At 42.9% G+C, this 10,543-nt stretch overlaps 1 protein-coding gene across 5 annotated transcripts in view; it reads left to right on the forward strand.

The window, feature by feature from the left end:
- ARFGEF3 (ARFGEF family member 3) overlaps positions 1-10,543 on the forward strand; it is a 125,706-nt gene that overhangs the window by 104,606 nt on the left and 10,557 nt on the right. For all 5 annotated transcript variants that reach the window (XM_048844413.2, XM_075126774.1, XM_048844414.2 and 2 more), the window contains 4 exons: positions 513-615; positions 1,376-1,507; positions 2,483-2,613; positions 9,021-10,245. In XM_048844413.2, the coding sequence (XP_048700370.2) occupies positions 513-615; positions 1,376-1,507; positions 2,483-2,613; positions 9,021-10,245 (1,591 nt within the window). The remainder of the gene's footprint in view (positions 1-512; positions 616-1,375; positions 1,508-2,482; positions 2,614-9,020; positions 10,246-10,543) is intronic.

Below are 10,543 nucleotides of genomic sequence, written 5' to 3' on the forward strand. Positions count from 1 at the left end.
TGTCAGAGCAGAGGAGAAAGTCCACAATTTTGGGAAATGATATAAACAAACATGCATGTTCCTCCCATGAAAATATCTGCTCTACACGAATATCTACATCACTAGTCAATACACAGCCTGTAGAAAAAATAATCAAACTGCTGTTGGGTGGGATACACAGGTCTCCTGAGTTAAGTATCCCCATCACATTGTGCAAATTATTATTGCAGTCAAACCTAAAATATGGTGCACAGCACTGAACAGACAATAAAGAAAGATGCAGCCCCTGCCCTGGAAAGCTTTGAATCTATATTGATAAAAAGCACTCAAATAGCAGCCAGGAAAGGAATACAATGTCTAGGCAAAATGGTCAGGGTGGTGATTGGCACACATCTTACTAGTTTGATGTTTGTGAAGCAGCTGTCTAGATTTTGCTCTACCCAGTAGCCCAATTTCTACCTTCTTCCTTTATGAGTCAGAAAAAGTTTTGTAGGGCTTGCAGGCTTGATAGCTTCCAGTGTCCTTACTTGCAGGTATGTCCTGGTGACAGCAGGGCCCGTTTTTACTGAAGAAATGTGGAGGCTTGCATGCTGTGCGTTACAGGACGCGTTCTCTGCAACTCTTGAGCCAGTAAAGGTAAAACTAACGTCCCAACCAGCCTCAATTCACTGATATTTGCTAGATAAATAGATTCCCTTTTCTGAGAAACTTTTGTGTCTAATTTTACCCAAGCCACAATAAAGACTTTGCCTGAAAATCAAAAACATCAGAAAAGTAATTTCAGATCTGTTATCATATATTTTAGTTATTGTTATGTTTAATTTTAGTGAAAGGTCTCAGATTAATAACCCTGGAAACAGAAGTGTTCTGTTTTTTCCAAAGAACGTGTACATCGGGGCAGTGGCATAGGGCCATGCTTCCTACGACAGTGCTCTAGTATTGCACCAAAGATCAGGGTGGGAAGTGACCAGGCTTCTTCATGATGCCCTGCCAATATGAAATCAGCGGGGTTGAACAGGTGCAAGTGAGAGCAGATGTTATCTGCATGACATGTCTTTATATCCAGTTCTTCAGCTGGCTTTACAAATGCAATGGGAAAACAAATGATTGCCTGAGTGATGCCTTTGCTACAAACTGAGTCCAGACTAAAACACTTGGCTCTTTTGACTCAGTCTGTGATTGTAACCAAAAACCTTGGTAAGTCATCACAGTCCAAGCTGCTTAAAAGGGAATCACAGTGCATTTGTTCAAATAAAATATCCGGAGAGATGCCAGGGCAATTATGGGAGATCACTCAGAATCTGGTCATGCACATGTGCTCATGAGGCTAGAGGGCTCTACAACTGCTTGATTGATGTTTCACACAGTGAAAGACTGACGTTGTGTCTCTCTGTAGAACCTATTGGGCTATTTCCACAGTGGTTCTGAAAGCTTTAGTGGCGATGCCTGTGAAGTGAAGGTGGCGGCCCCGTCTCTCTCTCCCAGTGCTGAAGCTGAGTACTGGAGAATCCGAGCCATGGCACAACAGGTAATGATCTCATTACAAAGGAAGCCAGAGAACAAACTATATACCAAGAGTTAAATCAACAGGCAGGCTGGGAATTTTCTTTCCAAAAACTCCTGGAAAGGGAAAATTGTACTGTGGTGGGAGTCTTTGCTCAGTACCTTTGTTACTGGAGGTCCGGGGAAGTGTTTCCCTCCGACTATGTGTTTTCTCCCTGTGGAGGGCAGTAGGCTTGTGAAGCTCCATATTAAAATAGCATCTTGCTGGAGTTTACCTTACCTTTCCTTTGCTTGTCACTTAAGGCAGCACCACATCAACTACTTCCCCAAGCAGCCCTTTGTGCAAATCCAGGTAAATGTCCTATTAGACTTAGGAGTAATCATTTTCCCGAAAGAAGTAGTGAGTGTCTGTCACTTTGGTCGCATTAAAAATAAATTGGACAAGCCAGGGATGGATTAGATGAATCAACAGGTCACTTCTGTCAATTTCTGTGTGTAATTGATTGTACCTGCTGCTTCTTGGAATGCCCAGTACACGGATAATATGCAGACCTGGAACTGATGGGCAATAACAAAAAGACAACCCAGTGGGTCACAGAGACTGGTGGGTGGCATTGGCAGTGTTTTGTTTTATAATTTTTTTAACACCTGAAGTTCAGAGAATCCCAACTCCCATAACCCCTATCTGGTTGCACGTGTGCATACACAGTGTCTCTTCAGTAACCTCTCCTGAGATAAATTCTGCTCAGTTGTGCTTTAGCCCAACTATCCAGTTACAGTACAAAGCACGACAAGCCACAAGAGTGGAGATTTGGTTGACTTCCCATAGGAAGTCAATGGGAGTTGGGTGCCTTTGAAAATAATCCCCCTCAGAATGCACAGCCTGCACAGGTGGGAGACTTTAGCCATGCAAAGGGGCTGTTCTGTTACTATATGTAGTACCTTTTCCAATGGTGCAGGTGTTGAGCTGCTTGTTGTGCATAATGTGTGGATTTTTTAGGTTTTCATGTTAGACACCCAGTGCTCACCAAAGACCCCCAACAACAAGGAGGGATTTGAACATGCTCAATCCTGTGTGCTGATCATTGAGCTGCCTGCTGACAAGAAACACAATGGGCACACCCAGAAAAGGTGAGAACCATTCCAAAAGGCCTTCATAGGGCTAAGCCGGAGGCAAAGAATGTTTTTAGCCAGGTAGTGAGATGAAAGCAGAAGAGCAAATCTGTCCTCCAGGTTTGCTAAAAATATGAATGATCAATGAATAGAATGGAACTTAGGGAAGAGAAACAACCATTATCAGCACACAGGAGAGACCCATTTGTGAGGAAGTATTGATTGTGCAACCCTCCCACTGGTGAGCACACACTCGTATGAGTAGTCCCATTGAAGTAAATAAGGTTACATGGGTGAGTGCTCACCTATGTCAGGGATCCACAATCAGTTCGATAGCCTCACATGGTGTGTGAAAACTAGACTGGAAAAAGAACTAGCAAATCATTTATAGGGAACTGTGTGTATGTAAGCGAAGGATGGAGTTGGACTCAATAACCTACAGTGCTAGGTCTTTTCCATCTCCAATATTCAGGGCTCATTCTGTTTCCTTTGGTGCAGCTCTCTGGATTTTTCATCAGCCAAAAGCAGAAGTTCCCTTTAACAGTTTTCAAAAAATTTGCAGGCACCAGGGAGACAAATGGAAAAATGGTTATGCTGTTTTGTAAATGACCATAGTATGTAGAAATTAGAACCAGAATTATTAATTTGTACTCCACAAATATGTCAGTAAAACTTTCCATTTTGTTTTTTAACCATAACACCAAAATTATGCAGAGGGAACTTTGCTTGTTCCTGAATTTTGCTTGTTCCAGCTAAAGGACTGCTTAATAACAAAAAAGAAATGTAGGACAGTGGGTCTGTGGAGCAATGTAAGCTAACCCTAGGTTAGCAAAAGCATTGTCCAAAACTACCAGGGTCGGGCTCAATACACTGAGCTGAGGAATTTTTTGTGTTTTTGTAGATAAAACTCTTCAAGTATTAAGTCACCCATCACAGATCTTTCAGCATGCAATTGTCTAGCACGTCACATTCTGAGCTCATCACTTAACATTTAGGTTGATGCTTTTGGGCACTGCTGAACACTAACGTCAACCCCAATAGCACAAATGGGAGACAGAGTCAGAACTGTGAATCCAGGACCTGTGTTTATATTGTTGGAGATGTATTGCCAACAATGAAACCTTTGGGGATGAAATGTATGTGATAAATGGTCTGTAAGCAGGCGTTGTGGCAAGTCCCCCTTTGCTCCTCTTATTCAGAGCTGTAGTCTTGTTGACAGTGAGATCTTCATGGTCCTTCCTTGGCTGAGGAGAAAGAAGGACAATGCAAGAAGCCTCATTTCTTTGCAGTGGTGTGCAAAGGTCTCCCACAGCTGCAATCGCTATGCTACCTCCTCTCGAGGGTGCACAGGGACTGCTTTCTCCTGCTTCCCCTCAAGGAACAGGACTCCAAAAAGGGGTCAGGGAGGGTTGGGATCATGACCTTAACCCTTTCCTTGCCTGGGGGGGGAATAACCAGCTCCATTCTAAAGAATGGGACAGATTGTGCAACATTCTTTTTACCTACTCAGTGTGCATAGAGAGGTCCCAGTGGAGACCGTAGCACTGCCCAGGGCAGTGGCATAAGTGTCAATCTATACTCGAGCATTTATAAGGGAACACAGGCCTTTTGAAAGGATCACTGTACTGACTCCTAGTACTCTGAACCATTCCAGCATCATTAGACTTGTGTAGTGTCTAAACAATAACCAGGAGTTTTTGTTTTGTTTTCATAAGTGCGTTTCCACTATTAAGCCTACTCTTCACCAGAATAAGGCTCAACCTTGACTGTGCCATTATTTTCCTTATTATTTTCTACAACAATGCATGTGGTGCCAATCTTGCATGCTAAAAATTGTAACCATTCTGAAGCTTTGTTTTAACCTCCTGGGATTTCTCTTTTCCCATTTGATTTTTGCTTCATTAATGCTACATTGTTCCACAGGAAGCTGGGGTAAGGGAGCATTTTTTTTCCCCCTACAATATAGTTTCATAATTTGCAATCGCAAACAAAAGATAAAATAATGTTATGCTTAAATGGGATTGGTGTCATGTGCTCTCGCTTATGTGTATGTTGCCAGCACCTTAATTTGGTGTTTTACCTAGGAAACGACATCCTGGCCAAGCAGTACTGCTATTAAGCTGTAAGGCCCAGATTTTTAAAGGTGTTTTAGGCATTGCAGTGCTCAGCATTGCAAAGCCTAACTGATTTATGATCCTAAATCTAATTTTCAAAAGGAATTTAGGCACTTCAAAGTCTAATTGCCTTTGAATGTCAGTGGGATTTTGACTCCTAAGTGCCTATATCCCTTTTGAAAATGAGATTTAGGCTCCTAAATCAGTTTAGGTGTTTAAAAATCTGGGCCTAAGGCTATTAAAGGGTGTGTGGATTTCCCTAATTCTGGTCCTGGGTCTGGCACATGATTAGTCCCTTCAAGACAATGGAAGTACAGTAACTCTTCATTTAAAGTCGTCCTGGTTAACATTGTTTCGTTATTAGGTTGCTGATCTATTAGAGAACATACTCGTTTAAAGTTGCGCAACGTTCCATTATAAAGTTATTTGGCTCGCCCCGCTCCACCCAACAGCCCGGGCGCTCCTGCCGGGGAGTGGGGTTGGAGCGCGGGGACTTACCCCATTCCGCCTGCCCAGCACTCCTGCCGAGGAGCAGGGTCAGAGCAGAGGGGCTTGCCCTGCTCCGCCTGCCCGGTGTTCCAACTGGGGAGTGGGTGAGCCCCCAATCCTGCTCCTCGGCAGGAGTGCCGGACAGGCGGAGTGGGGCAAGCCCCCGCGCCCCAACCCTACTACGCCCCGCCTCAACCAAGCTTCACAGTCATCATTGGTGAGTACAGTATTAGTTTGTTTAAAATTATTTAAAACTTATACTGTATATGTATATAATGTCTTTTGTCTGGCGGAAAAAATTTCCCTGGAACCTAACCCCCCACATTTACATTAATTCTTATAGGGAAATTGGATTCGCTTAACATCATTTCACTTAAAGTAGCATTTTTCAGGAACATAACTACAACATTAAGCGAGGAGTTACTGTACTCATTTGCTTAAAGCTATGCACATGCTTAAGTACCTTGTTGAATCAGAGCGTCTGTCAGTAATGTTTGTAAAGCAGAAGACTAACTGCTAGAAAAGAGCTCCTGTATAATCATCAGGATTTTGTCATCATCACAGTCATCATGTAATACGAGACCATTCCAGATTTCACAGAGGTGTTTACTGAGTCACCTGCACTGACCGCAGGTGTCACAGCAAATGCACACGCATGGATAGATTTGCCGTGACAGCACTGATTCTACATTGTCTGACCTGTGACCGCTGCACATGAATGCACACAGGAACTGCATCACATCAGAGCTAGCTCCTCTACCAGGGTAACACGTAATTGCACATCCAGCAGCATGCTGTGCAAGCTCTGTGATACTAGCACTCAGTTCCTCCTGTCATGACAGACAATGCTATCCAGGTATGTTTACCACAGCATCAGTTCCAATTCTGACATTCTAGCAACTGTGACTGTATGCAAAGACTAAAGAGATTAAGAAAATTATCATAAATGAAGATGCTAGTGATTTGTAGGATTAAAAAACAGTGCCTTAAAAATTATCCTAGCCTTTCTTCCTAGCCTGATCTATGCTGTAGGATTCTAAACATTACTCACTGGTGAATTATCTGCAAAATTTCATCATGTCAGCAAGACAACATTTTAGCATTCCTGGGCTTAATGTGCAGATCATTAATTCAGTGATGTGGTCGCAGGATGTTTCTGATCTCGTTGAGAGGAGCGGGGATATATACACTCAAGTCTGGGAATAATATCCACTAGGAGTGGTGGTATCATTTCCATCCCATATTAGGTGTATATAAATTGAGGAAATCTGTTCTTAACACATTCAATCTGGATTAAATTAGATTCTTTCCAACAACCGTGTAATATGCTTTAGAACAAGAGTCTGTGCATTCTCTACCATATTCCTTATGCTTGTGTCCTGAAGGTCTGGGAAGAGGTTTCAGAGTAACAGCCGTGTTAGTCTGTATTCGCAAAAAGAAAAGGAGTACTTGTGGCACCTTAGAGACTAACCAATTTATTTGAGCATAAGCTTTCGTGAGCTACAGCTCACTTCATCGGATGCATACTGTGGAAAGTGTAGAAGATCTTTTTATACACACAAAGCATGAAAAAATGGGTGTTTACCACTACAAAAGGTTTTCTCTCCCCCCACCCCACTCTCCTGCTGGTAATAGCTTATCTAAAGTGATCACTCTCCTTACAATGTGTATGATAATCAAGGTGGGCCATTTCCAGCACAAATCCAGAGTTTAACAAGAACGTCGGGGGGGGGGGGGGGGAGGAAAAAACAAGGGGAAATAGGTTACCTTGCATAATGACTTAGCCACTCCCAGTCTCTATTCAAGCCTAAGTTAATTGTATCCAATTTGCAAATGAATTCCAATTCCACAGTCTCTCGCTGGAGTCTGGTTTTGAAGTTTTTTTGTTGTAATATCGCAACTTTCATGTCTGTAATCACGTGACCAGAGAGATTGAAGAGTTCTCCGACTGGTTTATGAATGTTCTAATTCTTGACATCTGATTTGTGTCCATTTATTCTTTTATATAGAGACTGTCCAGTTTGACCAATGTACATGGCAGAGGGGCATTGCTGGCACATGATGGCATATATCACATTGGTAGATGTGCAGGTGAACGAGCCTCTGATAGTGTGGCTGATGTTATTAGGCCCTATGATGGTGTCCCCTGAATAGATATGTGGGCACAGTTGGCAACGGGCTTTGTTGCAAGGATAGGTTCCTGGATTAGTGGTTCTGTTGTATGGTATGTGGTTGCTGGTGAGTATTTGCTTCAGGTTGGGGGGCTGTCTGTAGGCAAGGACTGGCCTGTCTCCCAAGATTTGTGAGAGTGTTGGGTCATCCTTCAGGCCAGTCCTTGCCTACAGACAGCCCCCCAACCTGAAGCAAATACTCACCAACAACCACATACCACACAACAGAACCACTAACCCAGGAACCTATCCTTGCCAATTGTGCCCACATATCTATTCAGGGGACACCATCACAGGACCTAATAACATCAGCCACACTATCAGAGGCTCGTTCACCTGCACATCCACCAATGTGATATATGCCATCATGTGCCAGCAATGCCCCTCTGCCATGTACATTGGCCAAACTGGACAGTCTCTACATAAAAGAATAAATGGACACAAATCAGATGTCAAGAATTATAACATTCATAAACCAGTCGGAGAACTCTTCAATCTCTCTGGTCACGTGATTACAGACATGAAAGTTGCGATATTACAACAAAAAAACTTCAAAACCAGACTCCAGCGAGAGACTGTGGAATTGGAATTCATTTGCAAATTGGATACAATTAACTTAGGCTTGAATAGAGACTGGGAGTGGCTAAGTCATTATGCAAGGCAGCCTATTTCCCCTTGTTTTTTCCTACCCCCTTCGCCCCCCCCCCCCCCCGCGCGACGTTCTTGTTAAACTCTGGATTTGTGCTGGAAATGGCCCACCTTGATTATCATACACATTGTAAGGAGAGTGATCACTTTAGATAAGCTATTACCAGCAGGAGAGTGGGGTGGGGGGAGAGAAAACCTTTTGTAGTGGTAAACACCCATTTTTTCATGCTTTGTGTGTATAAAAAGATCTTCTACACTTTCCACAGTATGCATCCGATGAAGTGAGCTGTAGCTCACGAAAGCTTATGCTCAAATAAATTGGTTAGTCTCTAAGGTGCCACAAGTACTCCTTTTCTTTTTGGGAAGAGGTTGTTGGCCTTACTAGAGGGGAAATGGAAACCAGGAATTAGTCTTCAGAAGCATGTCAGTTTGTGTCTAAATCTGCCATAGCAAAGCTGAGCTTTGATTAAATTGTTTATATAGAGGAGTGACAGGGTTGTTACCACTAGAGAGAGTCAAAGTGCAATAAAAAGAGAAGAAAGTACAAGGACATAAACGAAGCAAAATTGGGAGACACTGACATTGTAGTCTACAAGTCTTCCTGTTATAGTAGTGTACAATGTTTGGAGTAAGCTTAGTTACAGTGATACTGAAAAAGAAAACATTTAATCCTGCAGTTGATATCACATGTGCCAAAAGGCTACAGAAGTAGCAAAAGCATAGTACACTATTGAAATACCTATTTCAATTTGAATGAAGGCAGTATAGGGCCTGATCCAGAAAACTTTTGCTCAGTATCCTTACCCAAACATATGTAATAAATGGGACTATATGTGTGAGTAATGACTGCTAAAGCAAATAAGGATTTGCAGGATTGGACCTTCAGTTTGTAGCTTTCATAAGTCATTCTAAAATACAGTGTATGCCTATAACTCATAGTGAAATAACTTGTGAATTATGAACTGTTAATTTATCTTTTTTTCCCTTTTTTTGTGGTATCAAGTATCCCTTTCAGGACAATAGTGGTGAGTCTGTTGTCTCATCAAGTGCTTCTCCAGAATTTATATGATATCTTGCTAGAAGAGTTTGTGAAGGGCCCCTCTCACGTGGAAGAGAAGACAGTACAAGTGCCAGAAACCAAACTGGCTGGTTTCCTCAGGTACATTTCCATGCAGAATTTGGCTGTCATCTTTGACTTACTTCTGGATTCTTATCGGACAGCCAGAGAGTTTGACACCAGGCCTGGGTTGAAGTGCTTGCTGAAAAAAGTGTCTGGCATTAGTGGAGCTGCCAACTTGTACCGCCAGTCGGCAATGAGCTTCAACATTTACTTCCATGCCTTGGTCTGTGCTATCCTGACAAACCAGGAGAACATCACCGCAGAGCAGGTGAAGAAGATCCTATTTGAGGATGATGAAAGAAGCACAGACTCCTCCCAGCAGTGCTCTTCAGAAGATGAAGACATTTTTGAAGAAACTGCCCAAGTCAGTCCCCCAAGGGGGAAGGAGAAGAGACAGTGGAGGGCTAGAATACCATCTTTGAGTGTTCAGCCAGTGAGCAATGCAGACTGGGCTTGGTTAATCAAAAGGCTTCACAAGCTATGCATGGAACTCTGTAACAACTATATCCAAATGCATCTGGATTTGGAGAATAATGTGGAGGAACCTCCAGTTTTCAAAGGCGACCCTTTTTTCATCCTACCATCCTTTCAATCTGAAACCTCCACCCCGTCAACCGGAGGGCAGTCTGGAAAAGATACACCCTCAGAAGATGACAGAAGTCAAAGTAGGGATCACTTGACAGACAATCTAACTCCCAAGGGAGGCAGTGGAGAAATGCTGCTTCTACCACCATTGAGCCCTAAAATGGAGAAAAAGGACCAAGCCAGGAAAAAAGAATGGTGGGAGAGCGCTGGCAACAAAATCTACACCATAGCCACTGATAAAACTATCTCCAAACTCATGACTGAGTATAAGAAAAGGAAGCAGCAACAAAACTTGACCTCTTTCACCAAAGATGTCAAAGTGGAAAAGAAGGGAGAGTTGTTGGGCTCAAGAGGTCAGGATTCACCACTCCCTCAGCGACCACAACATCTGGTGGACCAAGGCCAAATGAGGCATTCCTTCAGTGCCGGCCCAGAGATCTTGAGGCAAGAGAAGAGGCCGCGCTCAGGATCTACAGTCAGCTCCCTGAATATATCTGTGCGAGATGCAGAGGCACAAATACAGGTAGGACACTTGGTAGACTATGGTAGGGTAATGCCAAAAGGGGTAGAAAAGATTAAACCAAAATGTCTAGCATCAGAGATCTACTGAGTATCCCCACAAGCTGGTATTGATGTGACCCTACATCATGATCAAATCAGAGAAAGAGTATTCTGTGGAAGAATCGTCAGAGACTTCAGGGAAATTGGAATGGGAGCTACTGGGTAAAATTTTCTAAAGCGCCTAAGTGACTTTGGAGCCCATTTCCCATTTTCAAAAGTAATTTTGCTAATTAGTAGCCTTATTGACTTTCAGTGAGACT

This window comes from Caretta caretta, chromosome 3, assembly GCF_965140235.1.
Source record: "Caretta caretta isolate rCarCar2 chromosome 3, rCarCar1.hap1, whole genome shotgun sequence".
Taxonomy (NCBI): domain Eukaryota; kingdom Metazoa; phylum Chordata; order Testudines; family Cheloniidae; genus Caretta; species Caretta caretta.